At 40.1% G+C, this 18,988-nt stretch overlaps 2 protein-coding genes across 3 annotated transcripts in view; one reads left to right on the forward strand and one right to left on the reverse strand.

The window, feature by feature from the left end:
• The window catches only part of dapp1 (dual adaptor of phosphotyrosine and 3-phosphoinositides), a 28,926-nt gene extending 16,469 nt beyond the window's left edge, over nt 1-12,457 (forward strand). The window contains exons 8-10 of one of the 2 annotated variants that reach the window (XR_007571049.1): nt 6,342-6,429; nt 7,234-8,051; nt 9,246-12,457. Coding sequence is in view for 1 of the 2 variants with exons in the window: in XM_050062352.1 (XP_049918309.1) it covers nt 6,342-6,429; nt 9,246-9,269 (112 nt within the window). In the remaining variant the exon portion in view is untranslated. The remainder of the gene's footprint in view (nt 1-6,341; nt 6,430-7,233; nt 8,052-9,245) is intronic. The other variant, XM_050062352.1, reaches the window with a different exon arrangement.
• Nucleotides 12,458-13,216: 759 nt separating this feature from the next.
• lamtor3 (late endosomal/lysosomal adaptor, MAPK and MTOR activator 3) lies at nt 13,217-18,106 on the reverse strand. Its single transcript, XM_050062355.1, has 7 exons — nt 17,978-18,106; nt 17,641-17,690; nt 17,311-17,345; nt 17,129-17,187; nt 15,007-15,140; nt 14,626-14,689; nt 13,217-13,611 (listed from the first exon to the last, which is right to left on the reverse strand). The coding sequence occupies exons 2-7, from the start codon at nt 17,647-17,649 to the stop codon at nt 13,538-13,540; spliced, it is 375 nt and encodes a 124-aa protein (XP_049918312.1). The 5' UTR covers nt 17,650-17,690; nt 17,978-18,106; the 3' UTR covers nt 13,217-13,537.
• Nucleotides 18,107-18,988: the final 882 nt, after the last annotated feature.

An 18,988-nucleotide genomic window follows, 5' to 3' on the forward strand; every position in this document is an offset into this window, starting at 1 on the left:
ATTACTTTCTTCTGGCTTCATCGATAAATACAACTGTGTATCATCCGCATAACAATGGAAATTTATAGAGTGATTTCTAATGATGTTACCTAAAGGAAGCATATATAGAGTAAATAGGATTGGTCCGAGCACAGAACCTTGCGGAACTCCAAAACAAACTTTGGTACGTAAGGATGCACTGCAGTATCTCATGAATCCATCTATTATGGCTAGGAGGGGAGGAGCACGTCCACTTAAGGAGCAAGGACTTGTTGTGCAACCTTGGGCATATTGGGTGCGGAGGAGATTCTGTAGAGGGTAGCGAGGGGGTCTGGGTCTACTGTTTTACCCACTATGTGAACAACTGTCTTAAATATTGCGGCCAAAAACTATTGTGGGCATGACAGGAACATGTGTACATAGTCAGCAGGTGATCTTTTACACCTATTGCAATAATCAGTCCTGTTCAGGTATATTTTTGCCAGCCTCGTATTTGTGAGGTAGACTCTGTGTAGGATCTCCCATTGCAAAAGGCTGTATCTGGCACATGTAGAAGAGGTATGTACACGGTCTAGTATACGTTCCCATTGTTGTGGTTCTTGTCCCAAGTGGCCCTCAGGGTGTCTAAACAATTTGGGTTCACCTAGGAAATGTGATTATATATGATTGCCATGAGTCTCTTTTGTCTCTTTATTGTGTGATAAAAAGGGATCAATTGTAGAATCTGGAGGGCGGTTAGAACATCAGGAAAACTGAGATCACACAAACTCAAAATTTCTGCAAATGAGTAAAAACACCATCAACATAAAGGTCATGAATAGTCTGCAACCCTTTCTCTGATCAGGTAACAGTCCATAATATCTTTAACAGATTTAGAGAATATGGAGAAATGTCTATGTGTAAGGCGCAAGGCCGGAAACTAGTATTGAATACCTTTGACTCCCTGGACTGCACTGCATTAAAACCAATGTGACTGTATAAAGGGTATTACTACATGGGCTCAGGACCTCTTTGGAAAACCATTGTCAGTAAAGACAGTTCATCACTGCAAAATTGTGCTGTGATCTGACAAGCCCACATTTCAAATTGTTTTTGGAAATCATGGACGTCATGGCTAAAGAGGAAAAGGCCCATCCAGACTGTTACCAGTGCAACATTTAAAAGCCACTATGTGGTATGGGGATGTGTTAGTGCCCATGGCATCATGGGTAACTTGCCCATCTGAGAAGGCACCATGAATGCTGAAAGGTACATACAGGTTTTGTAGCAACATATGCTGCCATCCAGATGACGTCTTTTTCAGAGACGTCCCTGTTTATTCCAGTGAAACACATCCTGTATGTGTTACAACAGCGTGGCTTTGTAGTAAAACAGTGCAGGTACTAGACTGACCTGCCTGCAGTCCAGAACTGACTCCTATTAAAAATGTGCAACTTACGACAACAGAGACCCCGGACTGTTGAGCAATTTAAGTCATATATCAAGCAGGAATGGGAAAGAATTTCACTTTCAAAATTGCAGTGAGTGTCCTCCCAAACACTTACTGAGTGCCGTTAACTGGAAAGGTGGTGTAACACAGTGGTAAGCATGCCCCTGTCCATGTTCCTTTTTTGGAACATATTGCAGGTATCAAATTCAGAGTAAGTGTATATTTCCAAAACAAGAATAAAGTGTATCAGGTTGAACATTAAAAATCTTGTTTTTGGACTGTATTCAATTGAATATCGGTCAAAAAAGGATTTGGAAATCATTGCCTTCTGTTTTTACACAGCGTCCCAGCTTTTTTGGAATTGAGGTTGTCCGTGTAAGAAACAGATTTTAACACAGGGCTCCTCTATACAGTGCCACAAGATTATGTAATAATTCAGGAGACCGGTTGTGCAAATACCCAAACAAAGGCATGCAACAACAACAACCAACTCACACACAGTGAATGCTGTGCTTTCTTTGCGAGGTTAGTCTTGGACCTTCAACCCGAATAAACACTAAGTGTTGGTGTGGCAAAATAATCTCAATTCAAGGGCTTCACTAGTTTTTTCTGAGCTTTCAGTTACAGCTCATGATCTTTATTCAGCCATTGTGGCTGGGTCAGTAGTTATCATGTGACCTACATTCCACACTTGGGTCATATGATGAGAATGAAGCCATTTCTATCTGCTGATGAAGACTTTAGAATCTATGAAACAGCTTATAAATGGACCTTGAGGTGAAAATTCCTTGCCATCCAGACTGATCCCTTTTGTCAGGACTAAAATTCCATGCTAAACTTATTACACTAAGTGACATTATTGATGTGTTCAGAGCAAATTTTGTGATTTCAGAACCAATTTAGGGAGTATGTCTTTTAAAAAAATCATTTACAACAATTAGAATAATTAATTCATCCTTTAAGTCAGTTCCAGCTTCTCAGATGTTAATATCTGCTGTTTCTGAAGATTTCTTCAATAGTAAATTGAACTGTTTTTGGTTTTGGACAAAACAAGACATCTGAATGAGTCGGCTTTGGCTTAAAGAACTTCTGTTGGGTATATTTTCTACAATCATCTGACATTTTATGGAGCAATTGATTAACTGATCAATTCTTAAAATAATCAGAAGATTAATCAATTATGAAAATAATTGTCACCTGGAACCCTTTATCTTTATGAACAAAAAATTAAATATGAAGAACCACACACAAAATGAATGAAAGAAATATACACTCATCGGACACTTTATTAGGTACACCTTGCTAGTACCCCCTTATGCCTTCAGAGCTGCCATTATTCTTTGTGGCGTAGATTCAACAAGATGCTGGAGTCATTCCTCAGAGAATTTGGTCCATATTGACATGATACGTGTAGCATCATGCAGTCGCTTCAGATTTGTCGGCTGCACATCCATGATGCGAATCTTGAGTTCCACCACATCCCAAAGGTGCTCTATTGGACTGAGATTTGGTGACTGTGGAGGCCATTGGAGTACAGTGAACTCATTGTCATGTTCAAGAAATCAGTTTGAAATGATTTGAGCTTTGTGACATGGTGCGTTATCCTGCTGGAAGTAGCCATCAGAAGATGGGTAGGGATGGACACGGTCAGCAACAATACTCAGGTAGGCTGTGGTGTTTAAACCATGCTCAGTTGCTAGTAAGGGGCCCACATTCCCCCACACCATTACACCACCAGCAGCAGCCTGAAACATTTATACAAGGCAGGATGGATCCATGCTTTCGTGTTGTTTATGCCAATTCTGACCCTACCATCTCAATTTCACGGCAGAAATTGAGACTCATCAGACCAGACAATGTTGGACCATGTCAGTTTCCTGTTCTTAGCTGGCAGGAGTGGCACCCAGTGTGGTCTTCTGATGCTGTGGGATGCTGAAGCCCATCTGCTTCAAGGTTCGATGTGTTGTTCAGTCAGAGATGGTCTTCTGCATACCCTGGTTGTAACGAGTGGTTATTTGAGATAGTGTTGCTTTTCTATCATCTTGAACCAGTCTGGCCATTCTCCTCTGACCTCTGGCATCAACAAGGCATTTTTACCCAAAGAACTGCTGCTCACTGGATATTTGCTCTTGTTTGGACCATCCTCTGTAAACCTAGAGATGGTTATGCGTGAAAATCCCAGTAGATCAACAGTTTCTGAAATACTTAGACCAGCCCGTCTGGCACCAACAACCATGCCACATTCAAAGTCACTCAAATCACCTTTCTTTGCCATTCCTATGCTCAGTTTGAACTTCAGCAGGTCGTCTTGACCATGTCTACATGCCTAAACGCATTGAGTGACTGCCAAGTGATTGGCTGATTAGGTATTTGCATTAACAAGCAGATGAACAGGTGTACCTAATAAAGTGGTCGGTGAGTGTAAAGATGTAATATCGATGCAAACATCAATAGACAAATGTGTGCAAAATCTGACACCAACCATATGAAGAAAAAGCAAACCACATCTACGTCAGATAAGTCACAGCTCTGCAGTCAGAGGCCGCAGCCAGCTGTACTTCCCCATTGAAAATGAGGAAGTCTGAGCCGTTCAATAACAGAAGGAAACAGGGGGAGGGAAGAAGAAGTGCACATGAACTGAAAGGCGGCAGTGGCTTTACAGAGGTTACAACCACTGACCGCCTTTACCTTTTACACAATGCTCAATGCTGCAGTTAGATATTAATCCAAACAGGAAGTGCTGGTAAACAGGTTTGTGGAGTATGAGCTTTGTTCATTCCTCTTGTAGTCAGTGTCAGGTGGATGAATGAAGGGTGGAGACTGGATTAAGTGTTGTGAATCCATTAATAAGCACAGCAGCAAAGTGTTCTGAATATGTTCTGCTGAAACCCAGATTTTATGGCCCTGATTTACTTTTTGTCAATATAATGGCTGCTGAGGCTCATGGGTAATATTTAATGCCTTAAATACAACTGAAGAAGAGAAGGAAACAATGAAAGCATGGTTTGTCTAGTGTAGTTGTGTTTTGTCATTATGGAGATATTCAGTTATATTTTAATGGGTAAAAAACTATAAAAACCCAATATCTACCCATTATTAAACTCACTACAGAATATACAGTATCATCAGTTACAATGTAGTTTTCGACCAGTGTTGGGCAAGTTACTCTTGAAATGTAATATGGTACATATTGCCAGTTACCTTCATTTAAAAGTAATATGTTACTTTACAATATTACTCTCTGTGTAGATTAATAAGTTACTTGTTACTGCTTTTGTGTTACTTTAACCAAAATGACCTCAGAAGAATGATTAGGCAATATAAATGGATGTGGGTCATATTGTTTCACAGCAGGTGATTTAAGCACAGAAGACACTCCCCCAATCCCAAATGGATCCCTTACAGACTCGTTGACTCAAGGCCTAAGCCCTTACAGACCTAGGAACAATTCCATTTCTTCCCCTTAGCCCTTGTCTTGGCCCTTCCCCTTGGTTTTGCGTGTTCATGTGAGGGGAAGTGGTGTCCCAAATCTCCATCAGGTTAAGAGCTAAGACAAGGGCTAAGGGGAAGAAATGGAATTGGTCCTAGGTCTGTAAGGGCTTAGGACTTGAGTCAACAAGTCTGTAAGGGATCCATTTGGGACTGGGGGAGTGTCATTAATTGCAGAGTACAGCTGAACAGGATCTCTTAAAGGAATACTCCCTCAAACGATTATTTATATCAAATACTCAGCCTGTTAAATTTGTAATAAAAACTTTGTTCTCTTGCATGTCTCCACAGTGAACGGGAATCCAAAATCTGTTTACAACTGTCACACAACTCATGCATTGTAATCCAAGTCTCACCTATCCAGTCGTATGGTCAGTACTTCCCAAGCAGATGCGTTTATGCATAAACAGGAGCACTACTCGTAAGTAGTGTTGTGTCGTTCGCGAACGAATTGTTAAAAAGAATGAATCTATTGAGTGAACGTACTGAACTGAGTCACTTCCGGAACTGATTCGTTCATTTCTCAGTTCAGTTAAGCTCAGCAGCGAGCATGCAGGCTGGGAGTGGAACTGCCGATTCGGACCGTGCGAACAATGAATCACTCACTAGGCAGCCAGGGTGCAGGGGGGACTGCCTACCGCGTGACAAAATCACTCAGTGAAGGAATCACTCGGTGAATGATGTAACCCCGATCCCTGAGTGATTCAAATGATTTCTTCTCAGCGATACACTTTCATAGGGACTGTTTCCTCCAAGCTAACGGCTAATGTAGCCAGGAGTCAAGCCACATGAACACAATCACACACCTCCCCATTGTTTTAACAGACTTAGTTTCCAGATAAACAAACTTAAAACGTTATGCTGGCCAGTAATGACATGTAAACAAATGTTTTCATACAGTTTTAATGTAGTTTTGCTTTTGATAAATGTGGCCCCCGTTTACTTTAACTGATCAAGAATTAAATCAGTTTTTGGATTCTTCGTTCACCATGGAGTCATACAAGAAAAACAAAATTGCCTTCCCAAATTCAACATAACACTGGGTGATAAACTGATATAGAAGTGGTCATTTGGGGGGGGGGGGGAGATGTTCCTTCAATGGCCAGGATGAATAAGAGGAATGCTTACAGCATGCAAAACCTGTTGTACTGCATGGACTATTGTTGCAAGACAGGCTTGAAAAATAGTAAGCCTGTGAATTTAATTTCAGGAACAAAGCTTAGCTAAACCACAACCACACCCTGACTATGAAACAAAACTCTGCCAAGTTTTCTGAGGAATGACAGATTAAGGACACCAAGAGATGAGATGAAATAAGCCCTGTGTCTGCTTTTAGTTTGCAGACACTACTTTCACATGTAAAAAGAAACAAGATAATATACTGTAATATACAACTCTCTCTTCCGTTTCCTTGAGTGCTCTCTTTATCTCTATGTGTCCACAGTCTGGTGTTTCCTGAGAGGACATTTTATCTGTGTGCAAAGACGGGTGTGGAAGCAGATGAGTGGATCAAGATTCTGAGGTGGAAACTGGTGAGTTTGATCAGACTGCATGTTTTACACACTGCCGGCAGGAAGTGGGATATTTTACCAGTAAGTCAAATTGCTGGAGGGCCTCCACTCTTCCCTCCATATCATAGTGTAGCTAAGGAGAAAAAACACTTAAAGAAGTATTGACCATGTGCTGTGCATTTTTAGACATATAACAAGGTCCTGACTTTGATGGGGACCGTTGAAAAGCATCCAGGGAAACAAAGGAATTCCCCAAATGAGGTTCAGTAGAAAAAGTAAAGACAGGTTCAGGGAAAATTGATAGTTACAACACTTCATGTCTCAGTAACCTCTCGGTGTCTCAGAGAGGAGTTTTGCTGTGATCACTACAAATTCACTGAAAGTGAGTTATATGTCATACAGCTTGTGTCATATTTAGTCACTTCCTTATTTATGATAAATGCCACCACTGTTTGAAAAAACACATTGCTGTACTGTTGAATCTGTGTAAAGATGTTAAATTACAGAAAATGTTTGTGAACTATTTGCTTATACTTAAATTGCTTGCTATCGGGAGAAAAATAACTTTAATGAGCTCAGTCCATTTAGTTTAATCAACAGGTGCTCAGTCATGTAGACAGAAGGCAGTCAGACCTAGTGCTGGGAAAAATGGTATGCCCTCCAAAGTCCATATTTTCTGTCCAAAATTGTCGCAGGTTAAAACGAAATTTAAAAAAAAACATAAAAAACTTTATGTTGTATGAATCACATTTACACACTGACTCCAAAACTTTCATCTGTCACCTTTCATCTGTCTGTTTTGTTTTTGTTTTTTTGCATCAAAAGCCTTTAGAGGGTTGTTTGACTAAGGAGGAGTCTAAGAAAGAAAATGTTGCGTAACCTGCGGGACACATACATCTGTAACAAGAGAGAGGGACAGGGCAAAAGTGGACAGCCGGCCAGCATGAAAAAAAAGTGGAAATATATGGAAGCAATGGCCCTCTTGAAATTGACAGCCATGATGAAGCCTACAGCACGGTCTTTACCGAGGCCATGAAATGTGTGTGAGCTTTTGCACCAAAATGACGCGTGAACTCTGGCATTGCTAGGGGACGCAACTATGTCATGGCAGGTGTATTGCTTAGGACCCAAGGAAGTGCAGAGTTGAGAGTGAAAGTTGTTTGGATGAGCAGATCTCAACAAAGCTGCAAGCTGCAATACTGGAGGCGAAGCAACTGGCCGACTCTGAGCAGGCACTTTTTGAGCGGGCACTGTGGTATGCATTGAAAGACAGCCATCCATCATGTAACACGAGACCAGAAGAAGAAGGGTTTCTGAAGAGCTAGCCAAATATGCAGGCTGGGAACTGTATTAAAAATGTTTTGAACAAACTAATTTGATGGGTGTAGGGAAAACTCAGTGGGACAATTCTTCAACTCAAAGTCAAAGAAGAACCTGACATCTTGAACTACATTTATGTAGCTGACACTTTTATCCAAAGCGACTTACAATAAATGGTAAATGGACTTCCCCTTGTGCTGTACCCTCCTCGTCTTCTGACCACTCAAAGCACTCTTTACACAATTGCCGCCTGCTGTTCAGATAAACATTCATACACAACCACACACTAGTTACCAGCCATGGGGTTGAAGCACACCGGTAAGGTAAGACAACACGTTTACATGTCGTTTTCTATATGTTCTCTGACATTTATCCTAACGATATGAGGCGGTCTTTGTGGAGAAAAAGCTTGTTTAGTGGACTAACTTTGCACTTGAAGGTTGCCCGTTCACTTACGTTTTAACAGGTCTGGCGCTACTATGCGCCCCGGCTGTATCTAGGCTAACGGCTAACATGCTAACTATTATTTCTATGTCACTAGTGACTTGAAACAAATTAAGGACGATAGGAGACAGGTTGAAATAAACCGAAATTTCCCTTTAAGGGAAATTCTTTAAATTTGACACAAACATCCACTTAGGCTGAAGAATAAACGGATTAGAATTTTGTGGTTGAAGGTCAAAGGTCAAGGTCACTGTGACCTCACGAAATGTTTTCGGCCATAACTCAAAAATTCATAAGCCAGTTATGACTAAACTTCACCCACATGTCTAATAGGATAAAATAATGAAGTGATGACATTTTATATCCAAAAAGTTGAAGGTCAACTTCACTGTGACATCATAGTGTTCTGCATATAACACTTTTCTGTCCATTGTTCAGTGTCATATCTGAGGAACAGAAGAGGAAATTTTGGTCAGATACTGAATTGGTGACACTAATCTTAGGTGTCACCTTGAAACTGTGCTGATTGTATAGAGCTTCTGTGCTGTCAGGGGGACAGTGGGTGTGAAGCGTCCACGTTTTCACAGACAAGAATGTAAACTGTAAGAGAAACTTGACTGATGTGCGGAGGCATACAACTGCGGGTGTTAACTCCAGTTTTTTCCATCGTCTTTTATTATTTTTTTTAAACCCTACAATGGTTTCTGAATTAGTTCACAATAAACCTAAGTGTAAATAAAACTGGCCTGTACAAAGCCCAGACCAACACCAGAATAATCTACTAATATCAAAAGTTAAAATACAATAAAACAGAAAGCTGGAGCAGGAGATTCAACTATCAAGTAGAGAAATGCCTATATACTCAACCTAGTCTGGAAGAAAGTTAACCCCAGAAGTCAAGATGTACACCGAAACTTGGTTTTAAGTAACTCAAATGTTCTGAAAGTGGCAGCAGCAATTTTATGTTGACTTTACTTAAAACTAGCAACCTGACAGCATTTAAAGGTTCAGTTGATTTTATTCAGTTGCATTGTACATTTTTCTGCCAGCAGTGACTCTCTCTCTGTTTTCAGTCACAGATCAGCAAAGGTCGATGACTGCTGCCGGTGGAGACTCCAGAGATGGAAAGAAGTCCCACGTACATGGAAGACGTCATCGCAGATGGATGAGCAATGATGAACAGCATGATTTAAAAGTGAAGAGTAAACTCGAGCATGACTAAGACTGGGACACATTTCCCTCAGTGCACTGACTGAAGACTAACAACATGGAAGTGACACCACTTTGCTTTTTAATCGTCCAAAGATGCTTTGTTTCTCATAAGTTTCCTGTTAATAGTCGCTGCTTTTCCCAGACGATGTTTGTTACTACTAACATCAACTTAGGACATTGCCGGCATTATTCTATAAGTCTAAAACCAACAATGAGTGTGTCTCAAAATGCATACCTCTATTAGTACACTTCAATGTAGTACACTTTGTACACGAGGAACCTCTTGCGCGGTGCCCTAATTTCAACATTGCACACTGCCGTTTTGCAGTGACCAAAAGTGACAACAGATTTTTTTTTTCTTTTTTACCGCCTCTTCTTCTTCTTCTTCTTCTTCTTCTTCTTCTTCTTCTTCTTCTTCTTTTTAAAGGGCGAGTAGCAAACAGACGGTGGAGTATTATCGCCAACATATGGGAGCTATCTCTGCCCACTTATTACCAAACTTATGCCACAACATCAGTGCTAATTAAAATGTGCCGCTGTAGTTAGGAGTATGTTAGCTAGCTAGCTAGTGAATGCCAACATTATCTAGCAGACTAATGTTAGTACTCGAATTTTTGTTTGCGGTAGCAAATCATTACAAACCCAACAAACATTACTGACCCGCCTCTGTTTGACAACAGTATTGCACTTAGTGTAAAAAACATGTATAGCTTACATCTGTATAATGCAGCGATGTTCACTGTAGCCAGCTTAGGCTACTTGTTTTTCCAAGACACCATGTCAAAAGTTGAGAAGTTCTGCTATGTCACAAAGATGGCGAGTGTTGAGGATGAGAAGTTTCTATCATTCCATACTCAGCTTTTGGAATGTTGTGAATGCACCAGTAGTATACTGCATTTTCCCACACTATGCAGCATGAACACACTTAGCGCACCTGTGCACTCAAATTATTAAGTGTTTAGTACAGAAGTATGCTATTTGAGACACACAGAATATGTTAGTCCGTCTCTCAGTCCTTTGTGACTTCCCACTCTGTCTGTGGCTCTCAGCTCCAAGCCCACTGGTTCCTACTGCTGAGGAAACAGCTCACTGATATATATAGTATAGTATATATAGTTCACAGCAACAGTTAACCACTTTTATTGTTTAGAGAGCGTTACTCAAACAGGAGGAAATAATGCATTGTTCGGGGACTGTCTTTACACACTGTTCTTTATTTACACTGAACAAAAATTTGTACAGTTTCGTTTTCACTCTCATTTTTGAGTTGAAATAAAAAGATCTAAGACTTTTTCCATGCACACAAAAGACTGATTTCTCACATTTTGTGCACAAATGCGTTAAAATCCATGTTAGTGAGCACTTCTCCTTTCCCAAGATAGTCCCTTCCACCTGACAGGTGTGGCATATCAAGATGCTGATTAAACAGCATCAATTACTACACAGGCGTGCCTTGGGATGGCCACAATAAAAGGCCACTCTCGACTAAAGACATTAATTAGGCACTCTGAACAAGGCTTTCACATGACTAGGGCTACAGATATGCACTTTTTGGTCCAGCGGGATACTTCTGAGAAAAGAACATTTCTGCAAACTGCCAGACACCATGGAAGGTGAACAGTTGTTCACTCAAGTCGATCATGACGACAAACTGCTGACAGGTCAAGACCCTGCAGAGGATGAGGAGGACGTATGAGTTTCCCTGAGACAGTTTGAGTGCAAATTCTTTGATACAAACCAATTGTGCTTCAGCTGTTTGGATGGCTACTCCCAGACCATCTTACAGGTGAGGATACAGGATGTGGAGGTCCTGAGCTGGTGTGGTCTGTGGTTGTGAGGATGATTGGATGTACTGCCAAATTCAAGGAAACCTCATTGGAGACAACTTATGGGAGAGGAAAGAACATTCAGTTCATGGGCAGCATCTCTGGTTGACACTCCTGCAGTCAGCATGCCAATTGTACACTCCCTTCAAACTTGTGACATCTGTGTCATTGTTGTGTGTGATCACACTGCACATTATAGAGTGACCTTTTACTGTGACCATCCCAAGGCACACCTGTGTAGTAATGATGCTGTTTAATCAGCATCTTGATATGCCACACCTGTGAGGTGGGATGGATTATCTTGGAGAAAGACAAGTGCTCACTAACACAGATTTAAACAAATGTGTTACCAAAATTTGAGAGGAATGTATCTGTTGAGTGCATAAAATCTTACACCTAAAATTTAAACCTGTACAAAATGAGAGCAAAAACAAAAGTCTTGGTTTTAATTTTTGTTCAGTATATATTAAGGACAGCAGGACAGTGTGTGTGGGATGGACCTTTTACACAGCAGACATTTTGACGTGTCATATTAGGAAAAGCAGGGATGGAACTGATAACATGAACAATGGTTTAGTTCCAATAAGTGTCCTAGTAAGCTATTCAGTGAGCCAGCATGCACAATACCAGGGCCTCACCTAAATTGAATGCAGCTATTGTTAATGTTATTATATACACCTGTAATTTTTCCTACCATGACATGGCAAAATGACTACTGTGAAAAAGGTCTGGAGTCAAAATAAACTATTGTATGTGACTTCATGATGTGTGTAAGGATGTGTTCACTGTAGATTTTGGTCTGCACATAAGGGTTGTTAACAAGAAACAGAACCAGTCACCTCTGCTCTGGGTGGTGAGTACTGCATGAGAACTTACTGAAGACTGATGAATGTAACCAAGTGTAGAAAATGACTTTAAATACAAACCTACCAACTGAAGCATTCTAATCAAATGGTTCATTTTGTAGTGACTCCTCTTAAACAGTAATAAATTAATGTTAATGGGGCAGCAACAAAGTCAACATGCAACTATATTGCTACTCTGACATTTCACTGTAAAAATTCAATTTAAAACTAGTGTAGGGAGGTCTTTAACAGCTCCTAGTGGCAGCAGGGGTTAACTGAATTTGTCACCTTTGATGTCATCTCACTACGGTACACGTGATCTTCTGTACCTCCGTCAGTTTTTTATACAAGGGACCTATCTTTACAACGCTGCTTACAAATAAATGCCAAAACAAAACCAAAAAAAACAACAACAAAATCCTGATGAATTTTTATGCCATAGCTGTGGCTGGAGGCATTTTGTTTTCGGGTCGACGACGTCTGTCTGTCCAATTCTTGTGAAAACCACAATATCACGAGCACGTTAAGGGAAATTCTTTAAATTTGGCACAAACATCCAGGTAGACTAAAGGATGAACTGATTAGATGTTGTGATCAGAGGTCAAGGTCACTGTGACCTTGCGTTTGTCCTATTCTCATGAATGCAATAGCCCAAGAACACCTCGAAGGAATTTCTTCAAATTTGGCGCAAACGTTTACTTGGACTCAACGATGAACTGATGTTGGTCAAAGGTCACTGTGATCTTGCATCTGTCTCATTCTCATGGATGCGATACCTCAAGAAAGTATTGAGGGAATTTATTCAAATTTGCCTCAAATGTCCTCTTGTACTCAACAATGAACTGACTACAATTTGGTAGTCAAAGGTCACTGTGACCCCACTAAACATGTTTTTGGCCAAATCTCAAGAATTTACACAAATTCTGACAAAATTTCACACAAATGTCAAATAGGATACAATGATGAAGTAATGACATTTTATATTCAAAAGGTCATCAAATGGAAAAAATTTCAGGCGAACCCTCCAAGAAAGGATGACTGGATTGTTATTGTTATTGAGAAATGACAGTGTATGGAGAAACTGAGCTTTAAATAAGACTATGCTGTGAACTCTATGTATTTACATTAAAACCTTAACAATGAAAAAGGCAGGGAAACCACTTTGGGTGCTTAAAATGAAACATTTATTCAGACAATTGATTTGACATATAAACTGTCTTAGCTGTGAAAATGCTGATGGGAAGCACCCACATTCTACAGAAAATGGCAGAAAGCAAAGTCAACAGGACAAAAAGTGTACAGAAAATTTCAATCATGATGTAAACAGATGAAGACGTTTACGTGGAACTGTAAAAACCCCCAGACAGGTTATCACAGCACCTGAATGCACTGTTAGAGACAGAGAGATTCAGAGAGCAGGATGTGATCCGGTCTGGTGATTCTGCTGTGGATCCTGCTCAGGGTTTTCCTGTCTCTCAGAGCTTATGTCACCTCCACCACCTGCCTCAGTTCCTCTATTAGTGGAGCCAACTCCTTCTCCAGACTCATGATGAGACCTGAGGACACACAGAGTGTACTGCTGTTACTTCACCATGCAAACGAGAGAGGCACATGTGGAGAATGTTCAACAAACTCATGAACTTTCCTCTAGCACCACCCTGAGGACTAACTTTACACACAGTATTCAGTCGTAAAGGTAAGGCTACAAGGGCAGACAAATCATCATTGTTGTGTTTTTCTGATGTACACTTAAAAATAACTTTGGTATTTTCAACCTGGAGCCCATTTTCCCATGTGTTTGTGTCTAAGTGACTAAAGGTCAATTAAAAACACGTGCAGTATTTAGAGAAACCACCTCAGACAGCAGCAGCAAAACAGGCTGCAATGTAATCACTCTGGGCATTTGTGCACCTTCAATTTACGTCAACTGAAAGTGCGGATTTTTGCCACTGACAGGCTTCTAAGTGTCTGACAACATTATGGCAAGAATCACTACAGGGATAGACTTTTTTGTTGAAGAGTAAGGTTCTTTTGTATAAGTGAAACCACAGAGAATCTACTATGAAAGACACATGCACTTAATGTTGCCTTTAGGTGAAATGGTTGTTGCATTGCCACAGGACACAAAATCTGACAGATCACAGAATACTGTGTAACAACAGCAGTGAGAACCCTTGCACATATACTGTTGGACAATTGTTTGGTTGACTTTGGTGAAGTGTATCTTCACTAAGGAACGTTTAAATTAAGGTATTCCACCATGTTCAATCAGTCAGCTTTGTTAAGAACATGTGACAACTTGTGGGGCTGAAAACTGAAGACAATGTGGTAGTGCCACATACTGCAGTTCTTCTAATGGCCACTTGAGGCTGGCTACAGAAGCCAGTCAATCCCCATTGACCCCCATGTTAAAACATCCAACTTTAGCAAAAATAAACATGTTTACAGCTTGGTACAAAGAACATTTTAGGTCTCTATAGCTAATTTCAACATTCATGACAACTGTACAGGGTGAATTTTTACACAACTTACCCATTTACATTTTATCAAGGCTTGTACAGTGAGTTTACCTGTGTTGGCATTGCTGCTGGCAATGAAACTGATGACCAGTGGTAACCGATTGAACTGCACAATCTGTTTAAAACAGAGACACAAAAGATATGTTAGACCAAAATTGGGGAGACTTAAGGAAAGGGGGATCAACATAAATGTGTCTGAAAACTCAAACATTATAGACAAAGGTCAGCTAACTGATGGCTCAGTGTGTCTGACAGCACCCTTAGAACAGATATTTGAAGTCTGACTGTTAACAGCTCTTGTGTGTCATATGCAGGGATGTATATGAAACAGCCGGTGCTGATACACAGTACTACATCACTCCCTCTCGTGTGATATTGCCTAATTGGTCATCTCTACGACATGTAACAATGGTGATGATGATGAGATATTACCTGGTAGGTGTTGTAGTAGCAGATGATGCTCTTGTTCTTGGAGAGGCCCAGCTTGCTGCCCTGATCTGTGGCCAGAGCAAAAGTGGATAGGAAGCCAGGTCTGAGGGCGTGGACTGGGGCGTTGTCATTGGCAACTGCAGAAACACAGAGGCAGTGTTAACAATAAAAACTCTGCGGACAATGAATGGCTGCTCTTTCTCCTTTATGCTCACACCATAGTTTTTTCATATGACAGGAGTGAGATCAGTGAGACTGGTCCTTAATGATATGCTGCAGGTTTGAGATTTCTCATAACTTTTACTGTATAACTTCATGTCATCTGAACCTGCTTAACCGCTTATTGTTGCTGTTTCTTCTCTGTTACAATAAAAAAGAGCTGAAACATTCTACAGTGAATCTATTTTTAGAGCCAACAGGCAGTTAGTGAATAATCACACTGCCATCTGAGAGCAGGGCAAAGCAAGGAGGACTGGGACAGAAAGAGGCTGCTGTCAGTTAGTCTGAGTAGGAATACAGAGCCACTTTCATACATGCATTTGATTATGCAGATGTTATGGCACTCTTTCACGACAGTCTTGTGTCTGGACAAGCCCCTTACTCATCTTTCCAAGATGTGACAGCTATCTGATGACACTGAATGTTCCATTCCTGTGATGCTTCCGACATGATTCATGTCTGCACTGAATGTGACTGTAGAGGCTACAGCAGCACACGGTTAAACACACAGGCAGAGACTAAATGCATGTTGCATGCTGCCTTCTAAGAGCTCTGTAATAACATGACTTTGTTATATGACATTCTTCTCATGTCACATCAGTCCGTGAAAATGTGTTTCCAATCACAACATGCCCTCATGATGTGAGGCAAAAGAAAATACCCTCTTAAAACCAAAATAATCATCTGACCATCATCTGTCTACCTTCATTTAACTTTTATTTATAGCAACTGCTAACAGCATAAATGTTATGCTTTACATGCAGCATGTGAGTGGATAAAAATTAAATGAATCTCTCCCTGCCATCCTGTCATTTTTGACTATGATTGAGGGCCAGAAAACTGACAACCAAAATTGTATTATTTCTATCAAAAAAATGATACTGAAGAGAATATATAGTAAGGGATATACAGGGAAACCTGGTGCCAAATATCACACGCGTTACATCTCTATCTGGTCCTGTTATGTTATAAGAGAGTCTTCATTTTTTATTTTATTTCATTTAAGCCGTTTTTAACCAGGAAAGTCCTGTTGAGATCAACAAGAAACACAGTAACATGTAGAAATATTAGAACACCTATGCACAATCACGAGAACCAACCACTTCAATCATCCTTGTTCTTATGAGAGCTTTAAAATCAGAAAGAGAGACCAATTCACGTAGTTTAAAGTCTTTTTGAAGGTTATTCTAAGTGAGAGGAGCAGAGCACATGACAGCTTTCTTTCCCAGCTCAGTCTGTGCACTAGGAACATACAATAAAACTAACTCTTGAGATCTCAGACTATAGCTACAGTCAGATCTCTGTTCAATCAAAGTACAAAGGTACAAGAGAAGTTTACCCAGTATGGTATGGTATCGGCCGATATTGGCTTTAAAATGAACTATGAGCACTGGCCAACATGCTTTTTCTTATTTTACACAATGAATGAATATTCCATACATTAGAAAGTATTGCATTTCATGTCTCCATCTGCTGCCGGGCCATCATGTTAAGAGTATGTATGTATATATAATATGATGTTAATTCCACTACAGAAGAGACTTGATGATCACTAAAACTGGGTAGGGAAAAAGTGGATATATCAATATCTGTATGGGTTATCAGCCAAATAAGTTGTTACATATCAGCATGATGGATAACGGCAAAAAATCCAATATGGTGCATCCCTATAAATGAACAAATACCAGTGACTGAGCCTATGAAAGGTCAGAGACGGCCAACCAATAACATTTACATAACAAAGACCCACTGTATGTATGAATGACAAAAAGCCATCACTTCAACAGAGAGATGAAACCAGCAATACTGCAGACAGCATGCCTATTAAGGGCTTAGGAGTAAAATAAGTTGCAACACAAACTGGGGGTGTAGTGGAAATGCATAATAAGAGAAATTCTCTTCTTACCTTTGATCACTGGGACACCATCCCTGTCTGTCACTACAATAGCATGAAGACCTTCAACACTGAGAGAGAACAGATGGTAGTTTTTAACAAATGACTCAACGCATAAACATTCAGACAGTTTCACCGTCAGCTGTGACACAAGCGTAGCTTTAGCATTGTGCTGTAACATTCATCATACACACCTTTGCATCTGTTTGTAGAGGTATCTCTTCAGATCCTGTGAAGACAAATGTTGGATGAGTTAGACAAGGTTCCTCATGACTGTCACTGACCACCTTACTGACAGAGACACAGGCGACCATCTTCACTACGTCACAGTTACAGCTGTCAAGCTACAAACCAAAGTGTTCTCTGGTGTGGAGCAAACTGTTGCTGTTCACACCACATATAAGCAACTGGTTTGCTTTGGTATAAATAAAGCTATCACAAAATAAATGAGATTTTTCCCTCCGTGCTAAAGCCAGGGGCTCTTGACCGAGCTAAGTGGAAGAGGAGTGACAGACAATACTCACATCAGCCATGGCGGCCAATGTTTTACGATGTTATCCAGAGCGCTCAGCAGCTGTGGGAGAAAACAGGCTCTGTTAAACGTCCTCAGCGATGACAAGTAGCTGACACTGTCTATTAATACAACTGAGGCTCAATTAAAGTGGACTAAAGCATGCTAACATGTTAGCTAATTAGCGAGATAACTAGCGATATCCAACGTTAGCTAACCGTGAAGTTACTTCCTTTACTAAATAACGTTAAACTACCAAGTGTTTGACGTTAAGTTAACCTCTGCATGCTACATTAATTTGTACAGATAAAACCAGAATACATATTACAACAGTAAATGTGTTGACATACCTTCTTTTAATCCTTTTTAACTGAGTTTACATTGAGCAGCTACCCACTTGACTAGAGGTACAAGCAGGAATCACATGACACACTTGTTTTGTTTCCGGCTCTGGGAGAGTTGAGGAGAGTCAGTACTGCGCAGCACTGCTGCAGCGCGTGAGATGAAACACTGCGCACTGCCGCAGGATTCAACAGCTGCGACCAGGAAATATTAATGTTTCCTTGAGCTGACACACGGTGAATGTTAAGCTGCCCCAGCATCAGCTGTTAGGTGGAACCTCTAAATGCAGTATTGAAATCTACCCCAACGAACTGTGAAGGACGACAAATCGACAAATGACTTAAATCAACTAATACATTTTATTTTATTAAAGGAAGAAAAAAACAAAAACAAACAGGAAATAAATGAATAATAAAAAAAAACATAAACAAATGCTGAAATGAATTCAACATTAAACAGGAATATCAACAGGTTATAACCCATTACTATGTATATATACATAGTGTGTGTGTTACACAAAAGTGTAGAAATATATGTAGAATGTTTACCATATATAGCCTGTTTAATTTTCAAAATGTATTTATTTTTTATGCATTTATTTATTTATGTCTGTATTAATTCCTACTTATTGATTTATTTATCACTAATTCTTTTATTCATTTATTTTGTGTTATTTATATATTTCATCATGTATTCATTTATTTATCTTATTGTTATGTATTATTCCTATTTATTTATTGATACTTAGTAATTTTCCATCCCCAGTATTTGTCTTCTTCGTAGTCAGTTTTCCAATCTGGGGCCTGTTTCACAAAACCAGGATAAGGGATTAAGCCGGGATATCTTGGTTATCCTGGATCAACTTATCCTTGATCCAGTTTCACAAAAGCAGGATAGGGGGAAGTGGGATATGTTTTGACATAAGTTACCATGGAGATTTATTCTGTGGAGCTAGCCTGCTCCAGACCAGGCTAAGTTCCAGGATCTATTTAATCTCATCCCTTATCTCAGTCAGCAGT

The sequence above is a fragment of the Epinephelus moara genome, chromosome 14 (genome assembly GCF_006386435.1).
Source record: "Epinephelus moara isolate mb chromosome 14, YSFRI_EMoa_1.0, whole genome shotgun sequence".
Taxonomy (NCBI): domain Eukaryota; kingdom Metazoa; phylum Chordata; class Actinopteri; order Perciformes; family Serranidae; genus Epinephelus; species Epinephelus moara.